Source organism: Hippoglossus hippoglossus, chromosome 22 (assembly GCF_009819705.1).
Source record: "Hippoglossus hippoglossus isolate fHipHip1 chromosome 22, fHipHip1.pri, whole genome shotgun sequence".
Classification (NCBI taxonomy): domain Eukaryota; kingdom Metazoa; phylum Chordata; class Actinopteri; order Pleuronectiformes; family Pleuronectidae; genus Hippoglossus; species Hippoglossus hippoglossus.
The window spans coordinates 9,248,528-9,271,153 of record NC_047172.1 but is presented as its reverse complement, the minus strand read 5'-3'; the positions used below and the strand labels follow the sequence as shown (position 1 = coordinate 9,271,153).

The 22,626-nt window shown below is 41.4% G+C and overlaps 1 protein-coding gene across 6 annotated transcripts; it reads right to left on the bottom strand.

Annotated features, from left to right (window-relative positions):
• Nucleotides 1–2,396: 2,396 nt before the first annotated feature.
• On the bottom strand, nucleotides 2,397–22,322 carry grm1b (glutamate receptor, metabotropic 1b). 6 transcript variants are annotated; one of them, XM_034576491.1, is made up of 12 exons: nucleotides 22,162–22,322; nucleotides 19,982–20,806; nucleotides 18,348–18,597; nucleotides 12,487–12,722; nucleotides 12,208–12,222; nucleotides 11,585–11,596; nucleotides 9,064–9,310; nucleotides 7,706–7,874; nucleotides 6,917–7,043; nucleotides 4,454–5,381; nucleotides 4,310–4,340; nucleotides 3,626–3,755 (listed from the first exon to the last, which is right to left on the bottom strand). In XM_034576491.1, exons 2-11 carry the CDS (start codon nucleotides 20,688–20,690, stop codon nucleotides 4,319–4,321), a joined length of 2,715 nt encoding a protein of 904 aa, XP_034432382.1. In that variant the 5' UTR covers nucleotides 20,691–20,806; nucleotides 22,162–22,322; the 3' UTR covers nucleotides 3,626–3,755; nucleotides 4,310–4,318. The 6 variants fall into 6 exon arrangements, with proteins under 6 accessions (XP_034432378.1, XP_034432383.1, XP_034432379.1 ...); XM_034576490.1 differs by having other exon boundaries at nucleotides 3,657–3,790; XM_034576487.1 differs by lacking the exon at nucleotides 4,310–4,340 and having other exon boundaries at nucleotides 2,397–3,790; nucleotides 22,162–22,320.
• Nucleotides 22,323–22,626: the final 304 nt, after the last annotated feature.

The window sequence follows — 22,626 nt, the reverse complement described above, 5'->3', positions numbered from 1 at the left end:
GCTGTACTAATGGAGAATGATACATACAATATTTTTTCTGCATAATGAGTATTTTTGGTTTTGATACAAGTACTCTGAATACAGGGCTTTTATAAGTAGTTGAATACATTTACATAGTTGTACACTATTGATACTTGTACCAATTTGAATACTTTAAAATAACTATTTTAACAATATAAAACAACCTGACTTTTACAGAAAAAACTGTATATTTCATAAGGTCAATCCCTGTAACAATAATGAATCAGTTTAGCAGACTCAGTAACACAGTTGCTCTGAGTGGTGTGTTTGCAGTGTGCTACATTTTCACATATTTCCTCCCTCCAGTGAAATCAGGTCAGGCTGATAGCTTTTCTCTGCTATTGGCCATATCAAGGCGAGCTGTGATGCTTCTGCATGGGTCTCAGCTCTTCTTCCTGTGAAGCGATTAACAGATAATTACATGCATGGGTTGCATAACAGACGAGTAACACTCGGAGCATGGACTGAATCGGATTGTCATTTAATGAGGAGGAATATTTGAGAGAGTTTATTTGACGGCTTGAATTATTAAATTGTTAGAGGACGTTTTCTCTCGTTGTTTTTGTATTTCCTGAAAATGGCGTTGACAGTTTCTGGCCTCTGATTACAGCAGGTCAGTCACCAGCACGTCTTGGTTGCACAGGGAGTTTTTACGACTTTTCCCCAGCAGGATGTGTGTCATGCTGCTTTGTTTATTAGCCTCACTGTATCAGTGGATTATCAGAGAAATGAGCTCAGTTGTCCCCACAGAGGTGTTTATGAGACAGCCCACACAATCCACACAATATTGAGGAGGCTGGCAAAACAGAAATATGAGTGTAGAGTTCCCGAGGCAGCTCACACACTTTCTGTGTGGTGGCTGTGGATTCATGACTCGATTCGTGTTGGAACGTTTATCCAGCAGCAGCCTTTGTGTGGCTCTTTGCCTCAGAGATCTGGGCAATTTAATTTATAAATACATTTTCAAGAAACCGGTTAATCCAAACTGATATGGTTCAACTGCTAATTCAACAGCCAGGGGAGAAAATATACAGTTTTTTAAGCTTTCAATAGATAAAGCAAATTCCTCTTTGGCTGTTTCGCCAGGCTGCAGTCAATTCAGTTGGATGTTTATCTCTGTTTTGTAGTAACTGCCAATTTCACATGCTGTTTTCACAGATACTACATTTATCCCAGACCATGACTTCTTTGGTAAAACGCTACTTCTGTGTTTGGGCTTTGTGGGGCAGACGAATGTGCTACAACACTGACTTCATAATCTTGACATATTTCCCGAAGCTGCAGTCTCACCACTGCTCTGGTGTCCGATTCAACTGTTGTAGAGTAAATCAAGTCAGCTCCAGCAGACGGTTTGTATCCTTCATCATAGTTTTCATTGATGCAACGCAAGATGATGCAGCTTTTTCCAACAACTACGAAATCTCCAGGTTTAAATGATCTGTGATGAGATGTGTCAAGTCTTCTTAGTCCCTGTATGACTTATGACTTATTTTCATTTTCTTCCATCAAACCAAAGCCATGAATCTTTGACCTCTGGTTTAAAACAGCTGTAGTAGATGGACACAGGACACAGAGCCACCAAACATTTCACCATGAAAAAGAGGAGACAAAGGCATAAAAATATTTAATTTACTCCAGTCAAATAAGTTTCCTTTAAATGCACTACAGTAACTATTTGTTTAAAATGGCGGACTTAATCCATACTGTGTATAGGCTACTGAATCAGGCTGCACATTAGGAGCTTATTGAGAATAATACAAACAATAGCACTTTATCACATTATACAATTTCAATAAGCTGTTTAAGTCTTAATATTTAGGAAACTGATTGATCTACACCGCCAATCAGACAATATAAGCATACACAGCTAATGAGTTCTCTCTAATACTGTAATGCATATAATCTGAATACCAAAATACAAGTCATACATTCACACAAAACATATGTCTATCATTTATCTTGTACATATATTTGTACACTTATGAAATCTGACGTCTAATTATAAAAGATACAAAGTTGAAATTGCATTTCAAGAACATAGAAATGACATAAACGTACAAAAAAAATCGTCATGAAAATGTGGCACTTGAACGTCCTCTGCTACATTCGTGATACAGTCAGTGCACTCGTCTGGCAGTGCTGCATCCATCAAAAAGTCACAGACATTAGTTTTTTTTTTAACAGGAAATCTTGTAAATTATCTCACAGGTGAACACTTTAATCCTGCACAGCTCAAAGAAGTAGTTTGATATATTCAGGGAAATACACTAAATTCATGTTTTACATGATTTAGATGAGAAAAGTCATACCACTGTTGGCTGTACATTAATAGTTATTGGTCAGATATCAGAGTGACATCAATCTTTTTAGCCTATGCTCTGTAAAAATGCAATTTCCCCAAATTTCAAAATATTCCTTCACAACTTTCAATTTCTTTATTTTCCCGATAAATCACAAAACGCACAATGTGTAGCATAAAACGCATTATCTTAAAATGTAATTGTTTCTTTTTAATACATACAAACTTTATTGACCATTAAGTAACTCTGTTTAAAATCAAGAAACTCATCTGATTGTTACATCAGGTACTATATTTATCAAATGAATCTATTTAAATGGCATTAATTCACAAAAGTACACACAGACAATCCTAATTATTGGTCTCATGATAAGTAATTCTATTTTAACCCTAAAAGCTTATGTTGGTGTAGAAATATATGTTTGCAGTCAGCAAATTCTTTCATCTAACATCTAAAAGAAGTTAAAAATGTGGCGCCAAGTTGTTCACCCTTATCATGTCAAAGCTATGAAGTTATAGAGTGAAAATGACTTATCCGACCACGGAATGACCTTTTCCTTATGAATCATACAGCACAAGTCATTATAAACGCAATAATATTGTACAACTGGTAATCGCTGCCCTCACAGAGTGGACGAGCTCTGCTTAAAGTCTTTGAGAATGACAGAGGCGTACGTCACGTTCGGGGGGGTGCACAAAATGGACTCGGACACCGGCGAATTTGGGAAGGGGCTCATCGGGGGAACGGGGCAATCTCGGAAGGGGGAGGGAGGCATAAGAGGCAGAGAATCCTCCATTGCTAATTTGATCTCCACCAGGTCCTCCTCGTCGTGAATGTGTGCGTTGTTGTACATGTAGCCGTGGAGAAGGCCAAAGTGCTCGTTCTCCATCCCGTCCTCCTCCAGAGGGGAGGCGGGTTCCTCGTCGAATGGGTCGAGGTGCAGGGGCAGGACGGGCTCCCGCTGGATGAGGTGGGCCTGGTGGTACACAGGCATGCCGCCGCTCACCGCCTCAGGCATGCTTATCATATCGTTGAGCTCGGGGACGTCACTGGTGAATTTGCTCACCACCATTTCCTCCTGCAGGTGGTCCATGATGACATGTTGGGGGAAAATCTTGTTTTTCTGCAGATGCTCATGGGTATAGAGCCCCACCTCCCCACCCACGTCTTTTATCAGCCCACAAGCAGGTATCTGCCCGTGGGCCATCATGGGGGGAGTGATGGGGGGGTTATATCCAATCAGGTCACTCTCTTCCTCCTCAGCCACATTGTACAGAGTCTTGGTGCTGAGGTTGGAGAAATCCAGTGCTGTGTTTTGGTATGTGTTAGTTAAGGGTTTGATGACAGCCATCTGATTGGAACCTGCCTCCTGTCTCTTCACATGCACTGACAGTCTGTGCCACATGTGATCCCCTTTTGGAGGATGTCTTGCACCTGGTTCAGACCATGACACAGACTTTCCATTAGAACTATGAACAAAATAAAGATGGCTGTTACTTCACAGGAACCCAGAAAGTGGAGACAAAAAAAAACATAATTTCTGGTTCATGTAAAAAACACTATCCATAATGTAAAAAATATGTAGGTAATATTCCAGGGTATCTGCAGGTATGAAAATATGAAATTCGTTTCCATTAAAAATGGCCTTGAATATTTTCTGTTCTCTGTAATAGACATAAGTTACATATATAAAATGTTTGTGTATCTGATTCTGTACTGCCAGAAAGTTCTAAAAAAGTGATATAATTATTAATAATTATAGGCCATATTGTCCTCCTTGGTTTTTAATACATCCATCATTTTATATAGCCTTATATTGAATATTATGCAGTAAGAAAAAGTCTTGAATTGAATTCGGTGAACCTGCAGAAACCCTGTAGTACCCTGTATTTGTGATTTCACTTATCATCCCTTAGCACACAGAGATGCTTGTTTTAATTTTACCAACAGGTTAAAGGTTAAGATGGCTGTGTGAATTGTGTACTGACCTATATCCGTCACACTTTACAACAGGTGATCCTATGAAAGTGAATACAGTAAGACGTCAGGTTCCCTTTGAGAGGGAATTACAGTAAAACCAGCATCCCTGAGGTGCCTCAGGAGTGGGACTCAGACTCAATTACTGAACCTACCTGCCGTTTCCAGGGTTCTTCTTCCTCTTGAACATGTTGAGCAGGCTGTTGCTCCGGCAGACAATCTTGCCGTCGCCGACGTGCATGCGCACGGCGTCAGAGGTGGTGAAAGCGCTGCGCACATTTCGCTCTGGTTTGGCAATGATGATGTACATCTTTGGTGTGAACATACAGCCCAAAGCTACAGTCACGCTGAGGCTCACGGAGAAGGACGTTGTGATGATCTTGTAGTTGCTACCGAAGTAGATCGGCACAAACGCCAGCCAGATTATACATGTGGTGTACATGGTGAAGGCGATGTATTTGGCTTCGTTGAAATTTGCAGGAACGTTGCGGGTCTTGAAGGCGTAATAGGTGCAGCTCATGATAAGCAGGCCATTGTAGCCCAGAGGGGCGACGACCACGAAGTTGCTGGTGTTGCAGATGAGGAAGACTTCTCTGATGCTGGGGTAGGATTTGACTGGTTCCGGTGGCTCCATCACGATGAGGGTGACCTCCAAGGTGAGCTGGACACTGATCAGGATAGAGGCGATAACCACCTGAGCCCAAGCGCTCATGAACCTCGGCTTCCTGGTGCAGATCTTCTTCTTGCTGCCTGCCAGGATGCGGGCGATGCGGTTGGTTTTGGTCACCAGGGCAGAGTAGCACATGGCGGCGGAGAGTCCAACCAGAAGCCGCTGGAGGTAGCAGGAGGCCACGGTGGGGCGGGCGATGAGGGTGAACGGACACAGATAGCCCAGGAAGATGCCTGCTAGGATGATGTAGCAGAGCTCCCGGCTGGAGGACTTGACCACGGGCGTGTCACGGTACAAGACAAAGACAAAGGCAACAAACGACGTGACCAGGATGCCCAGGCAGGAGAGGACCACCTGGATGATGGACTCTGGATTGCTCCACTCCAGGTAGTGCAGGGGGATTGGTTCACAGCCTGAAAAGGGAGAAAAACACAAGAATAAATAAACAAGTCACAATATCCTAAAAGCAACTCGTAAAATATTCATATTTTTCGGGGCAAGTGGGTTGGAAAGACTTTGGATTCTAAAAGTGCGAAATCAAATGTAATTTTGCACAGAAAGAATGAAAAGATTCTTAGGCCTTGTTGTGTGAAATTTTCAAAAATGAATCAAATAGATTTTAGCCTGTGAAAGTGCAGTAAGTCTCGAAGTAGGTTTTTAGCTCAACTATAAATAAACCCCTTTCTACTGAGCCACGGCCAGGCTGGGCCGCAGCCATGGAGGGAAGGGGCCAATGCAGCAGGACAAAGAAAAACGCTGCGTTTTTCATGGATCCAAATCCGATCTGTTTTCAGCTTCATGTTGAGAACACAGTTTGAAAATCTGATTGATTCAACATTAAAGTGCACTAAATACTTGTCACCTTTGTGCTCCACATTTTTTTAATAGCCAGAGATTTTGTGGTTTGCACGGAGGCAGGATGGTCCTTATTAAAAATGTGTCTTTGAGCGGCACAGAGGGGCCTTTGAAAGTGGGCCAGAGGAGCGGTAAGTGAAGTGAGGCCGTTGTTGGGTGAAACGGTGAAGATGATGAATGGCTCTCAGATGTCATGGGAAGGCAGTGAAACTAGGACAGGACAGGTTTATGAGAAAGTGCTGCCAAAAGAATCTCAGCAGGACAAACTGTGCTGAGTGCAGGTGGTGGGAGGAGGTGAGAAAAAGCTTAGAGGAACTTAACTTTTTTGCACAGCCTCTAATTACATTTTAAAATATCTCTCATCTCTGGGAGCATCATGCTACAGGAACTCAGCCTGTGGCCACTAAAGTAATTTTGATGGGAAGGTATTTTGCAGAGCAGCAAAATCTTCTCCTCTTATCAGGTGAGGCCTTTTGTCTTGGGTACGTTTTGCAGAGATTAAATTCTGGTGATTTAATGCAACGGTTACATATTTTTGGGAAATACATCCCTGTTGTAAAAGTATTCACATTGTTGCTGTGAGTTGGATGAGAAGATTGAAACCACATCTCGTATCTCACATGAAGCTGCACGTCATATGTGAAGGAACCGATTAGCATAGCTTAGCATAAAGACTGGAAACAGGATGAAACAGGTCCTCTCTACGGAGGCAGACATGTTTTTTACAGTAGCCCAGACTGGACAAACTAAACATCTTTTGAGTTTTTATGACAACTCGTGGCTACCACAGGTTCTCTTTCATGTTTGGTAGGGGAGGGTGTGGTGAGGGGGGATTCAGCTGCAACATGCAACTTCACCACTAGATATCACTAAATTCTACACACTGACCCTTTAAGAAATTGCTTATTGGCAGATTTTGCTCTTTACGAAGCGCTTCGCCCCCAGTTTTCCCTTGTTTCCCACCTTTACTCTCAGCAAAGTCAATTACCTACTTGATATAGCCTTATATTTAACAGTGAGCTCTCAGCAAGGAAGCAAATGAGCATATTAACCAATTGGTTGAAGTTAAAAAAGTAAAATAGAACAAACCCACCTTCCAGTTCTTCATCAGGCCACCAGCCCAGCTCACAGGCCTTGCACGTGAACTCGTCCTGGACGATCTCATTGTCTTTGCAGGCCGTGCAAATCCAGCAGCAGCTCACCTCTCCCTTCCTGATCACCTGCTCAGCGAAACATACAAAGAAATGTCATTTTACATTTTGTGACAATTACCTGTTACCAGTTACCAGTTTGTTTCAATGTAAAATATCATTCAGATATAAAAATCTAGATGGAGAGATGCGTTAAATTGACAGATATATCCAGGTTTCACAACATTTTCAGCAGAGACGTTTTCAATAACTGTTTCACAATTGTTTATAATTCATATAGTTCATTTTTTTTACTTTTGTATAAAGCCATATAGTGAAATAATAGATTATATTAACAGAATTTCTAAATGACATATTAATACAACAGTTTCATTTACAAATGACTGATTGGTTTTGAATAATGGTTTTACTAATGGTAATTTTTACAGTAGTTCTAAACCAGCAACAACAATGTTTGGGTTGCCAAGTGATGAAATATTATTAAAGTTCATATTCACACTTACAACATAGACCTGATGATTAAAGTTTATTTAATTGCCTATTAACATGTATAACTACAGACTTTGTTTGAGTAACTATCTGAGAATTCATTAATAGATTTCCATCATTTAAAACTAAATCCTTACCAGATATAAATGATAAACGCCACCCAACGTCATTTTACCCAACCTGGCAACCCAAAATGTGCTTTAACAGTGTACGTTCACAACATGTAGAGGTTCTATATTTGCCTTGATCTCTCCTTTGGAGCAGGGCTCACTGCAGACAGATCGGACTATGTCGCTGCGGTTCATGTGGAGCATTTCATCATCAAGACTGAGAACGCCCTCGTGCCAGGAGCCGGTGTTGATGTAGTCGTAAACACCAGACTGTACGCGCTGGAAGTTCATAATCTCATACCTGAAGGTGAATGGAGAGCGAGGAGTTAGAGGAGAGCTCGAGACGCTGAATCAATTCTTCAAGGGGAAATAAGAGTTTTTTTACTGCCACTTAGAAGAGAAAAGGAATATTTTCAGCAGGGGGCCTGTCAGCAGGGTGATCGATAGTTCCTGGTGCTGATATTTCTGGCTTTCACCTCACTTGCTCTCTGGTTTGCAATAAAAACTCCCAACTGAAATTTCAAGACAACCCGTCCTCACCTGACGAGGCAATTTCAGTTCCTCTCAGGTGAAGGACAATAGTTGAAGAAAGGGACAAGATAACAAGGGAAAGATAAAAAAGCCCTTTTTAACTGTGTAAATAACAAATAAGATATTCTATTTATCTCTGTGTGTTTATGTGTTTGATTAGATGTATTAGAAGTCATAAAATCTGATTAGTGCACATTCAAATTTACCCTGATATGAGTGATTGACAGCGTTTGCTATCTTGTAATTAAATAGATAAATAAATAATGGGAAAAAATTATGCAATTATACATACTGACAGGAGTTTCAGAGTCTTCTGAAATATAAATTCAGCATTATTTCCTCTTGAAAGCAAATTTGAGAAACATACTTTGGTACAATAATTGATATTTTTAATTAATTTTCACCTAATACCTAATCAATACACAGGTTTTTTAAGAGCTAAATATTATAGAGTTCTATCAAATTGATGTAGTGGCCCTGGCCCTGAAGACAGAAACCGTTCAGTATCTATAGAGATGATTTGTTGAAAAGTTGTCATTGATGCAGTATTTTATTATTTTAAGAACTGCAAGGATGCAAACTCTTATTTCCATTACTTACATGTTTTACATTTATGTTTAACATAAATTACCATCTACATATTTAATTGTTGTGTTTGTTTTGTCTGATAAACTGACAAAATCCCAAAGAAGTTGAGTTTACTGACAAAGAAAAGTAGGAAAATGAGCAGATGTTCACAACTGAGAAGCTGCTATAAGTGAAAAGTTTAGTACAATATCTCCAGATTCCCTGAGTTGTCAATGGTGAACTCTGACATTGATTTCGATTTTCATAGGAGAAGATGGAACTCATTTTGTAGGATATAAAATTGAATCTTTGGTCGTAGTGATTCGAGTGAAACCACAAAACTCTTGGACCTTTCTAAGAATTAGTGCAGAGAACAAAAATATAAGTTTTACCTCCCAGGTGAGTCCCCGTTCTCGTCGAACCATATGTCCTCCCCGGAGACACCAGTGAAGGACGTCTTGAGCAGAAAGTCCAGTAGGTGGCTGCCATCAACGGGCTTCATGTTATCGCACAGCCCCACGTGGCCGTAGCACAGGTGAGTGTACATGTCGTGCAGCCCGTGGGCCATGGCGTAGATGGCATTGATGACGAAGCCCATCTTGCTGTCTTGAACGTAGTTGTCCTCCAGACTTTCGTAACCTGTCCACACACGAGGGAACAGTGAGGACTCATCTCCATCATATGCATCTCATTAACAGCCTTACAGGAGGGGCTTCATTGCTGCAAGCAATAGCGTGTTAAGCGTTAAGTCAAAATTTCAGGTGTTCTGTGTGTGTTGCATGACATCACTTATTACAAAGGAGTGATAGGGTGCTCACAGATGCAGTCTTATCAACTTAACTCTCTGCCGGCAGCAAGCTACACGTTGTTTCCTCTGTGGGAGACGGATTCAAAGGAACTGGACGTCTCAGGAAATGTTGTTACCATGGCAGGACTGTGCATGTCTGCTTTCATGACGCATTGGTTTCATTGGAATTGGTCTTGAAACCCTGTAAGATCCTGTCTCCTCAAGCTGAAGAATCAACCAACCCTTCGTTCTCATGAGTTTGGATCTCCTGTCGTCTGTGCATATTTTTTTCCTCCAGACAAACACGACGAGCGAATGAGAGAGAAATGATTCATACTCGGATGCAAACAGTGTGTTGTGTTCAAACACACCCTATCAGTTCAGTGTAACGAAAGCTAGAAGCAGGGTAAGCATTCTCTTTTAGTTTCTCAGCTCAGTGTCTTTACAAAGAGCTCCATCGTGCTTTCAGTCTGCTCTGTTTGTCTGGCAGCGCCTGGAGTTTAAAATGATTTTTTTTGACAACTTCCCCTCTGAAAAGAGTCTTTTCCCAGAGTACAGACGACTCTGTCAAATCAGCACATGGCAGGGAAGGAGGAAAACAAACTAATGAACGATTCTTCAAATGTCACTTGCACTCAAGGATGAACCGATTAGGATTTGGTGTTCAAAGGTGAAAGGTCAAAAGTCAAGGTTACATTCGTGGCCATAACTCAAATATGAATAAACTAATCATGAAATCATGAAATTAACACAGACTTCTAATAAGAAACAATTAGCTAGTGATGACAAACCTTTGACCTTTTTGGACTTCACTGTGACATCATAATACCACTTCAAGACGTTTTTAAACACCTCAGGAACAGAAGGGGAGATTATGATCATATTTCTTTCCACTTCACTTGTTGGCAGAGACAAAGAACCACACGGTGGTAATTCTTGTTATTTACCTCTGAAAGGAGACAATTTTTCCTTCTGCATTTGTATATCTGTTTGTCTTTTAGGCGAATTATGCAGAAACTATTGTGGAGGGGTGGTGCATGACCCAAGGAAGAAGCCATTTCATTTTGCAGCAGATCCTGATAAATGGGCAGATCCAAGAAATTTTTCACTTTCTTTGATATGGCGAGTGCCGTTCTACTGCCAGATTGGTCAAAGACAAGCTGTGCTCTATTTTCATCATGTTTTATTTGACATAGATCTATTTCTTTCCAATATCAAATAACAAATGTGAGGATTTTGCTGCCTTAGCGGAGATACAGTAGGAATTCTCTGTGTGCTGTCTACATTCACCATTTGTCCGTAACATTGTCACCTGATACAAGTGAAACAGAATTACCCCACTCAACATTTCACCGGATCATACGAGAGGCTTTGCGAGGAATCAAACACTGACGGTGCGTCTGTGGCACTGTTGCCAACGACGGTGGAAGAGGACTGCTGGGAAACTGTCTGCAGTGCAAACAAACACGTTAACTGCAAAGTCCGCTGGGTATAAGCAGCTGGTTGAGCGTCCGGAGGGAACTGCTGTCGATGACCTAGTTTAACGGCTCCTTGGCGTTTCTCTCGCCTCGCTCTCCGAGCCGTGTGAGCCTCAGTCACTATGATGCAATGATGTCATGATGTCAGCATGCAAGCAGAGGACCTACCGCTGCACGTCGGAGGGAGTCGGCTACAGGACAACTGAACGTCTCGGTGTGTCACATGAATTAAACTCTAATTTTCACTAATGCAATAACTGCTTTACCGTCTCTGCGGCTACATGCAACTTAAGCGTGTTACCATCTCACTCAAATGTTATTGGGCTGTTTTATACAACTGTCTCAAGGCCAGAAAGGGTGTGAGAGCACAAAGTGAGAGCAGATAAGAACCAATTGTTGGGCTGCTCTCACTGCAATGTCATAAAAACATAAATAAAACACATAAATAGAAACATCCCAATAGCTTCATATATTAGAGGTGGACTGAGATTAATCGTAATTTTAGTTAATTGTGAATAAAAACACACTTTAATTATCACAACACATGATTAAAAAGTATCTTAATACCAGTCGACCTCTATATATATATGTATATATATATTGCCAAAGTGAGGAGCATTAAGGATCCATTCAGAGGAATTCACTCACCGTCCTGGAGTTCTACATCAAAATAAATAAATAAAAACATATATTATAGATAAAGAAACGATAGAACAGGACAGCAAACTGTAACTCTACCCCCACTTATGAGACAAAAATAAATACTCTATCATCTGCCATTAAAATATGATGGTTGAGTAAAAGCTTGAGGTATGTGCACAATAAAAGAGAGATGCTCTATTCCCTGTATAAATATATTTTTTAAAAGGTGTAAATGCTATGATTAAATCAAGAGCAAAAAGGAAGGAGGGTGCAATAGCAAAAACAAATTCATAGAAGAATCTCGTGAGCTGTCAACTGAGGCGTATGGTGTAATTTATTGCTGCATGCATCATTTTATATTTACGTTTATCAATACACTTAAATTAAAGTAATTTTTCCATCATGTTTTTGAAAATAGAGAGTGCTTATCCACTCTTACTGCAAGATTGTAAACGTAAATATATACATTTGGACATTTATTTTTAAAACCAAACAAAAAGAAATAAGTATGAGCAGTATGTGAAAAGATAGTTTGGAAACGTGCTTGTTGAGCATTATTTCCTGAAACCAAGAATTTAAGCTAATGCATTGACTTTGTTCCTTTGCAAGAGAAAAAGGATTTAAGTTACCTAGATCATCATCCTCTGTAAAGCCACGCGTCACAGAAATGAACAATATGAGAAAATAAGTGTTATTGAAGTGACTCAGGGAGAATTCTACCCTCTGGCACGTCTCATTCATAATTAAAAGGGTGTGTTCCAGTTTACGGGGCCTTTTGGCATCATGCTCCGAGCTTTGCACACATCAGAGCAGTTCAAGGAGACACGCTGATGTGCACGGCAGCGTAAACTGTAAACCAGAAAGAGCTGCAGGAAGCCTCGTAATTGCTCCACCAGTTGTTTAGCTACCTGAGCAGTTGCGTGCATAATTCATGTTCTCCTGCGGGTGTCCGGGGAGGCGGCACTGGAAGCGGTACTGCCAGAACTCGGGGAACCAGGGGTTGCGGGTGTTGGTGCTGAGCCGGAGCCTCAGGAAGTAGTCGTCGAAGGAGGAGACCTCGTCAGACTGCAGCTTCACGGTGATGCCGCCCACCGCCTCCTGTTCGTAACCCTCCACCACCTCGATGCGGTCGGCCCAGCCGTCACTGGAGAGAGGAACACGCCACAATTAGTGCTAAACTAGCCCCAGTTTGTACATTCCAATGTATTATTCATAAGTTTGAGTCAAAGAGCTGAGTGTGTTTTTCTTTCAGGAAAATAATACCTAATGACCTTTGAAAAAAAAAACAGAATAGGGCATTAACAACACTTACTAAGATATTTACATTTTTCCATTTTACAACAGAGACGGTTTGTGACTCTTGGCTATAACTCTCACTTCTCTTTGTAAGCTTCTGTTGATGTCTTCCCAGGTCACATCCTTCATTAATGTCTATGATTAATAATGATGTCATCCTATAGTCAATACTGTAAATCTCCTGTGTTACTATATTCTATATATAACATTTTACTTGACTTTATCTTTGTGTAATTTGAAATGATTTTGTTATGTTCACTATGAGTTGTGGGATTCACTGCAGGCTGGATTCTTTGGAACTGCTGGAAACTGATGCATATTTTTACATTGCAATCTCTATATGTCACGTTGCATTTTTACATACAAACATTATGTAAATCTTGTTTTTTTTCAACCAAATGGTTAGAAGAGTCTTTGAGGATTTTGGAAATAAGTCAATTAACTTCTGAGATTTTCAAAGACTGATGCATTTATGTTTCAGATGAAAAGGTGTTTTAGTCAGTGACTCGCATGTAATGTTAATACAGGGGAGATAAAAAAAAAAATGGGGTCTAGATACTGAAGGATTACATGCTTGTGTATGTCTGTAAAGCTTAAAAAGCTTTTTCCAATTAAATAGAACTACAATACTCAAACAGCCCTCCGAACAGTTTAAATTATTGAAATACAAGTACTTATAGATTTTAAACCTAACCCCATTTTAACAGCTCTAAAAGTCACAATTTTATAGGAGGCAACAAACAGTTATTTCATGCTGTTATTTTTGGTGCACCACATGCAGCCTGATAAACCAGGCTGAGGCTGAATCCTGCAGAAATCTTCTCCCTTTTGTTTCCCTGACTCTGCTTCTCTCTCAGCCTCCCGCTGCCGGGCGTGGAGAGTTCACTGTACTCGGGGGGGGGGGAAAAGAAAAGAAAAAAGTCCGCAGACACAATCACAAGTCCAGTGAGAATTCACAAATCAGTTCTGTAGCAGACAATCTGCCCCGGAGAGAAACAAGCTTCCATCCACACACACACACACACACACACACACACACACACACACACACACACACACACACACACACACACACACACACACACACACACACACACACACACACACACACACACACACACACACACACACACACACTCCCGGGTGTGATTTTGTGGCCACACTGGTCATAGTGTGTATTTATAGTTTTCATGCATCCATCCATTGAAAGTCAATTCTGCAGTTAATCCTCTCTCAGGACATTGTGCAGAAAATACAACAGCTTTTTGTTTGAAGCTTCAGATTTAAATCACACAAAACAGCCCCCCCCCCCCTGCATTTGAGTTGCAAATGCTTCTTTATAAAGCAGTATTATGAGGGAATCTGCATATTTGCAATACTGTGGTGGAGTTAGTTCTATGAGTCAGATATGAAGGAGGAGTTGGAAGATGGAGACCTTAAATAGCATTAATGAGGAGGACGTGGCATCGAGAGCAGCTCACTAAAATGCAACATCTCACCAAAAAAAAAGTACAGTTTCCTCTTTTCCCACAGAAGAAGGAAGATTGAAAGACAGATCTCAACTCTGTCTCTGAACATCAAAAACCAAGTCAGGTATATTGGTGTATTGTTGAACTTGGAGCTAAACTGAACCAGAGATGTCAAATCTGTTCCAAAATCCACCATCTAACAAAAAGACAAACTCATCACATCAGTCCTCCATCTGTCTTCCACTGTGTCAGAGAACAGAGTTTAAAGTGCGACTGCTTACATCTGCCACTGTCTTTTACTGAATGAACCCTCTCATCCTCTCAGGTCGTCAGGTAGCGAGCTGCTAACTCCTCCCAGAGCGCAAACCAAACATAGCAGCGTTTAGTCACCGTGCACCTCAGAGCCGGAACAAATCTCCAGAGGATGTCAGACTTACTCTGACTTTGACCACCTTTGAATCCGGGTTATAAACTTGCATTTATCTTATGGTTCTGTTGATTTTCTAAATCTGTTTTTTCTTTTTCTCTGTCTAATTCATCGTGTAAAGCTTTGCCACTGCATTAAACGTGCTGCACAAATAAACAGCCCTTGCCAATAGTTTGGCCTTTTAGCCGCTCACAATCTTGATGTGCAGAGTTGCAATATTCTTATAAGGTTGTACGACTGAATCTCATGAAACTTTTTAACAACTTCAAAGTGACTGTATCGAGGATAAAGCCTGAAAAAACTGAAAAGACCCGTTTTTAGCAAAGCTCCAGGTCTGTTGCTCAATTGCTGCTGACTAAAATATCCCAACAATTACTGACAACTGTGTGTGAGACATTCATGGTCCCAGAGGATGAAAACTGTGATGATCAACTGTCCATCCCTTGATTTTCCTACAGAAGCACTGACATTTGTGATTTTTGAGTGTCTCTATATTTACCTCTGCCAACGAGGTTTATACAGAAATTCATGAACCCCTGAGGACGAATTATAAAAACCTTGATGATTCATAGTTAATGTATTTGCCTCACTAGGCAAAAATTCTCCAACATTGTTTTTTAGTTAAATACCTGCCAAACAGATGAGATTCCCATCAGCCTCAGTTGTACTTTGATAACACAGCTAATTAGTAAATGTTGGCATGATATAACCCAATGAACAAAGACGGTGAATAACATTGCACCTACTTTGTTTCATGTTTAGGATCAAATATAGAGCATGACCAATCAGAATGTTAGCATCGTACGTTGACTTATTCATTTTGTGATTTGCTGTTTCAGAGGCTTTTCCACAGAGACACAGGTGAATCTGGGGCGAAACAAAATCCATTAATGATGTGATTAATTCAAAGTTGATGATTATTGCACGAGCTACGGTTCATCTGCAGGACAAAAATATCAGTGACCAGCCTTCACATTTGGGGTTTTTACAAAGCGACGCCAGCAGCACGTGTGGCTTGGCTCGCACTTCAAGAGACGAACTGACAACTGTTCTCCAGTGCGACAGTATCAACGGTACCTGGCCATCTGCTTCCCAGCATCACACTCCCCCCAGTCCAACGCTGCGAGCGCCAGAAAACCTGCAGCTCTGACGTCAACCAACGCACGGACACAGCACAGATCCCCAACACAGTTCGGATATCACACAACTACGGGTCGTTTAATTTCGGCATTATCAGAGGACATTCATAAAAATCCTCACGCAGGGTTTTTATTGAAATCAGAATAATGTTGAGGACATTTACGAAGCATCAGCCAAATATTTGCAAAACCGGTATATTCTTTAATCGTTTCCAAGGCAACGGCAGCTTCACATGAGAGTTGAATCAAATGAGTTGTCTGCTGTTTGACATGTGTGTGATAGCAGACATTTCTTTCATCCTCCACACAGCGGAAGACGGATGGCTGATGACCAGCACCTCGGGCGTTTCGATTGGCCCATTACACGGGCCTGCATGTGTTCACTTACTGCATCGCTCTAAAAAAAAACATTTTCCTTTTTCAGTAGTCTCCTTGACCCAGAAAAATGCACACATGCACTCACACACACACACACACACACACACACACACACACACACACACACACACACACACACACACACACACACACACACACACACACACACACACAGTTTCTCTCTTTCTTACACACACACATAAACACACACTCAGGCCCTCCTTATCTTCCGTGGAGGTTTTAGCAGCAGTGCAAACTCAAGTGGAAGGAACAAGAGTTTAGACTTTAAAACGCCCTATTTCTTTTCCCCCCCAAACATGCATTTCATCATTCTGGGTTTCAGAGGAGGCCGTTTGAGTCGTCAGCCTTTGTGAATAAGGCCGCCACACATTAACAGACCGTTTCTCAAGTAAATTAACCATAGCGAGCTTTTCCCCCAGTCTTGTTTCAGGTGTTCCAAACACTCTTAACAGGACTTGAGATGAGCTGAGACTACGGCGTGTCTGCTATAAGTGCTGATATGAGCTTTGATGTTCACTGCTTCCACATTCCCCAGCTTATGCTGGAGGTGCTGTCCCATATTAGCCCATCCTGCCTGTGATCTGACAGCGAGAGGGGGAGCTCGCTGCACGGATGCATTATTCATTACTGAGCCTGACTCAAAGCATCTTCTGCTTTCACAGGAACTCTACTCCCAGAAGAAGAAGAAAAGAGATTCTGCTTCTATATGAACTTTGTGTAGACCTTCCATCCTGAGTGTGGCTGCATATTATAACAAAGAATTCAGCATCTGTGTTTTCCTCACAGAACGATGGTGTTGTTTGTTTGGAAGATTTTCGATGAATTAATAATCTCATGTTTTAATGTGTTTAAATTATTATCAATGTCAGTGTCTCGACCTTAATATGTTGAACTGAATTGGAAACCTTTTTATTTGTATTCATTCGTTTTTTGCCATTTATGTTGTGAAGCACTTTCTAACCTTGTTTGGATAAGTGCTATACAAATACGTTATTTTGATATAATAATAATTATTATTATTATTTATATTTTATCCTGACTCGTTTATTACCCTGCATGCTTGTGTAGCCAGAAACAGATTATTGTAATTGTTTTCACCCCTGTAAGTGTGTGTGTGTGTGTGTGTGTGTGTGTGTGTGTGTGTGTGTGTGTGTGTGTGTGTGTGTGTGTGTGTGTGTGTGTGTGTGTGTGTGTGTGTGTGTGTGTGTGTGTGTGTGTGTGTGTGTGTGTGTGTGTGTGTGTGTGTGTGTGTGTGTGTCTGTGTGGACAAAATAGCTCAACAATGCATGGAGGCATTTTCACCAAACTGCGCAGGAACATTACTTGGGACGATATCTCCAGATGATTAAGTTTTGGAGCTGATCTGCCAAAGGTCAAAGTCAAGGTGAACAAAAATTTGTAAACAAACACATCTTGCAAGGTATCACCACAAACAATAGAAATAGAGAGACAATCTAAAGCTTATATTGATAACTAACAAACAAACAAGAAAGTAAAGTGCTCAGGAAATGAAAATCAATTCACTGAGGAAGATTGAGGGATATAATCTAAAGCTCCAGAACAGTTACTAAATGGACCTTGATGTAAGATTGTTCCATCTTAGTTATCGTCATAAAGTTTAGATTGTTTCCAAAGTCAAGAATGAACTTTTATACTGAACTCTAATGTCAACATGGAAGAAAAGTACTGACAACAACATCCACACAAACGACGTCTTGTGAGGAAGAGCTTGTGATGCAGCTGAAAGCTTCAGCTATGAAGTGACTATGGTGATTTTTTTCTTTATCTTGCCACGAATGTCATCAATCAATGTGGAACAATGGGGGAAAAGTATTTTTTAACCTTTTTTGTATTGAAATCTTCAATTAGCCGGATCATTCATTTTCATTTTCTTCAAAATCTTTCAATAACCAACTGCAAAACTAAGAGAAAGCTTCCTTCTAGTTTAGTAAGTTTGAAAATGTGTGTGCTTCTCCTCAAACGGAAAACAGGACAGACAAAACTAAATCCCTCTTGTGGGAAAACAATCTCTAACAAACCTTCCAATTAGGAGGAACTCTTCGGCTACTCCGAGCCGTCTCATGGCCATGAGCAGGCCGCGGACTGTCATGCCTTCACAGAAGCAGACAACCACTCGGGCCTTTGGCAGACGCTCCCGCAGTTTCCTCAGCAGCCTGTCGAAGTGCTTCTCACCAGCGTTGCTGTAGATCTTGTCAGAATGGGCGATGCAGATGCCTTCCTGCGAGGCGAGCTCTTTGAACACTTCCATCCCACTCTCCCCGTAGTTACCTGAGAAAGACAAGAGGCGCTGTCAGGGGAGCTTCACTCACAGGAGGGAGGGAAAGATCAATGGGTTTGGATTTAAAAGTTCACCCTGGACCTCAAATGTTTTTTTTGTTCTTCTTCATTTTGTTTAAACTATCCAGGGAACGTTTTGCTGAGAACACACATCTGTCCCTTCAGCTTTAAACTGGTCCGTTATGTCCCCAGATTTCTTTTTATGGAAACACGAGGAGCACAACTGGAGCACACTGGGTGAAGGTGACCTCCACTGCGTTCACTGAGGACGAGAGGAGCACTTGTCATTTTTTAGGTTGCCTCTCCAGATGTCCACAACCAGCAAGTATACAACATCACTGACAAAGCCAACAGACATTCTCTCTCTGCCCCTGAAACTCCTTATAACATGTACAAATATACAGATTATAAACACGGTAAACAAATAATGTCTGCCAGGTTTTGATTAGATTTTTATCAGCTTGTTACAGACTCATATTCCCTCAATAAATAAATAAATAAAAATAGATTTGAGTATTTCAGGTATCACATCTGACTCATGTTCATGTGGGGGGAATATTAATTATCATAATCTTTGCTTGAATGTATATATCCTTTGACATGATAATGTGTTTTCAGTGTGTAATCTGGATTTATCTGTTTTCATTACAAGACATGCAAATGTTTTTTTTCAATGAGATCCAAGGATGTGTGGGGGGGAAATGGCAACTCATGGTGTAGCTGCAGAGTTTATCTTTTATGTTTTCTCGATTCATTGATTAACTGATGTAGAGAAGCTGTAAACAGACAATCACAGAGAAAAACACTTTCAATTTCCCTCTCTGCTTATGCTGATGTCACATGAATGAACCTCACGAAAACTGTCTGTCAACCAGACAGTCTAAATAATGTTATACTCAACATAAACAACTTTAACTGATTTAATAAGTGCTGAGCTAAACATTAGAGATGATTCAGAGCTCCTGTCTCATGATGCAGCTTCTTTCTTGTGTCATCTTGTCGCCTGTTTGCTCAGTTGCCTCAGAAAGAACAGAGAAAACAGGACTGTTGATTCCTTACAGACGAAATATTCTGTTGAATACTGTGTCTTCAAGTCAACCTGTTCAAACACATAATGTATTTTTTAGGCTCTGAATAAAGTTCATCAGGGTTGCTGTGCTTGGGCCTTAAGTTTACATCGGAAAGTGGACGTGTGGGGTTTGGACTCAGGGACGATCTAATGAAACAGGTTATTACATCATGACAAACACTGTCCTCGAGTCATATTTGTGATATTTTGGCCTCTGTTTCAGTTTTGATCATTTCTTTAGAGAAATCTTGTGTTTGCTACTCAAATTTGTGGACATGCAATTCTGAAGCAATGAATGTGTCTTACCCTCTGTGTGCACTGCAGACACGTAGGTCCAGTTGTATCGTTTGATAATGTCCAGCAGGGCCCTGGCTTGAAGCGTGTCTGAAGGCACCACCCTGAGAAAGTACTTAAACAAAGTCTTGTCGCTGAGATCAATGCTAGTTGCAGAATAGGCGATCTGCGGGATGTTGAACAGCTGCAGGAGGTTTTGGACCTGAATCGCCACAGAGCTGGAGCCGGGCCCGATGACCCCTGCTATGGGCTTCTTGGTTGATGGCGGCTGACTGGACGGCACCCCCTCGATGCACCACTTGGAGCCGTCCTTGTCGTCCCGGATGGAGATGAGCGAGTCTCGTATGAACTCGATGCTCTGCTCCAGGGCCACGGAGGAGTGCCAGCAGGAGTCCCTGATCTCACAGCCCAGGGTGATGTTGGGCAACAGGTTCGGGTCCGAGTTAATCCGATCCAAGGCGTGGAACATGGCCTCCACTCTTTGGATGCCGTACTGCTCGCGGACCTCCCCACATTTCCTATCTGCCACCTTCTCAGCCGACGGTTGGTGGTGGACAGAGAAGAGGGCGCCGATTATAATATCCCCGTCCATCCTGGCCACCAGGCGGGAGGCAGAGCTCGGCACCGCCGACCTCTCATACTTGCCCTTGGACAACACGACGGCCTCGAACAGTAAAACAAGCAAATACAAACTGGCAGTCAGATAAATCATACTGGACATTGTGCCACAGGAGCTGAATGTAGAATCATGTCCCCTTGATCATAATGGAGGTCCATCAATCCTCTTGTGGATGAGACGGCAATGACCTCAGCTGCTTCTTCTTCAGTGTCGTCATCCTGGATGTAAAAGACACGGTGCTTTAATTCCTAAATTTCACTCATTTAACATGAGCTACAGGGATTAGTCAATTGATCAATCAGTCAACCCCCCAAAAAACACACACAAGTATCTTAATAATCAGCTGATCATTTTAGACTTTTTTATCCAAAAAGAAAAGAAATTCTCTCGTTCCAGATTCTCTGTTATGAAGATTTGTTGTTATTCTTCGAGTGAAATTGTTGGACAAACTTAAGAAAATACTTCAGTTGGCAGCACACAAATCAAGTTTGTTCAACCTAAATACATTTACAGCCCCACGCATTTAATTAATTTGATTTATCTAACCGTTGTTTCATTTAATCGGTCAAATCATGACTCCCTAAAATGTTGATTATACCCTAATTTTCTGACATGAATGATGCAAAAAATGTAAAACAGACTCAAGAACATGCAGGATAAGGTGAATACTGATATAGGAATGCCAAGTGAGTAAAGATCCAGGATAGAATCAATTCTTTCTATGGAAATTGGTTTCCAGCAATAATCACAAGGCAACACTTATACACGTACATTGCATCTTTAAGCAGCTCTGGATTGACAGAGCTAGAGGTCTGGACATCCTCATTTTTTGCATGTTTAAAGATTTATAGAATAAATATTTTTTTGTATCTGTTTTTTTTGTATATAGAGGGATATAGAGGCAATAACATTGTCCAGATGGGAGAAGTTTACATGGGGAGGCGAGAGGATTCAGCCTCTCATCAGCCACAATGATCCTTGCCCTATGTGACACTGCTATTTTACATACATACCATAGTTTACTGGCTGTTGTTACTGATTTCTAACAGATACGCAGGAGGAAATCAGAACAACGAACATGAAGCTTTAAAGATGCTAAATGCAAATAACAAAGTTGCACATGTGATGATGGAGAATCGTTTTGAGCTTCAGCACCATGGACAGCTGCATCTGTTACAGACGATTCTCTATTTAAACCTGCGACTGTTTCTCCAACTTTATCCCTCAGACCTCACACACACACACACACACACACACACACACACACACACACACACACACACACACACACACAAACACACACACACAAACATACACACACGCGCGCGCACACACACACAAACACACAGAGCTTCCTCTGAATCATCGTCCTATCTTTGACTCCGCTCTAAAGACACAAATCTGCAACCGGTGTCATTTACAGGTTTCAAAATCACGTCACCTACACGCACACGCACACGCACATGCACATTCATCCCAATCAGAGCGTGAAGCTTAACTGACAGATCATCACTGAAAACTCGTGCACGTTCAGGTGAGTCAGTGCCTAAACGACTGGCATGACTTTACCTACCTGCAGCAGACAGGTCGGGACATCGCGGCTCTGACTGTGTCTCCTCTGGACTCCAGCTCCTCTCTCTCTCTCTGCTGAGAAAACAATGTGAGTCTCTCTCCCTCTCTCTCTCTCCCTCTCCCTCTCTCCCTCTGCACTGATCATGAGGTGCCCCCTTCTCCTCCTCTTCTTCCTCACTGCATCTTGAAAGCGGGTCACGCTCACTGCAGTGCCCCTGATTTGAAGCCACGGTTCACACACACACACCCAGAAACACGATTCAGACACTATAACACCAATTCATGCCATTAGTTGGGGACAACATCTAACATGAATGTCTATGTAAATGTGGGTATTTAACCTGCTGTGCCATATCTTTGTGTGCAAGGCTGTTTGTGTTCCTAATGAAAACTATATAGCGACAGTTGAAACTTGACGTGCACGGTCCTGCAGCTGCGTCGTGCGTGCAGCTGACAGACGTGATGC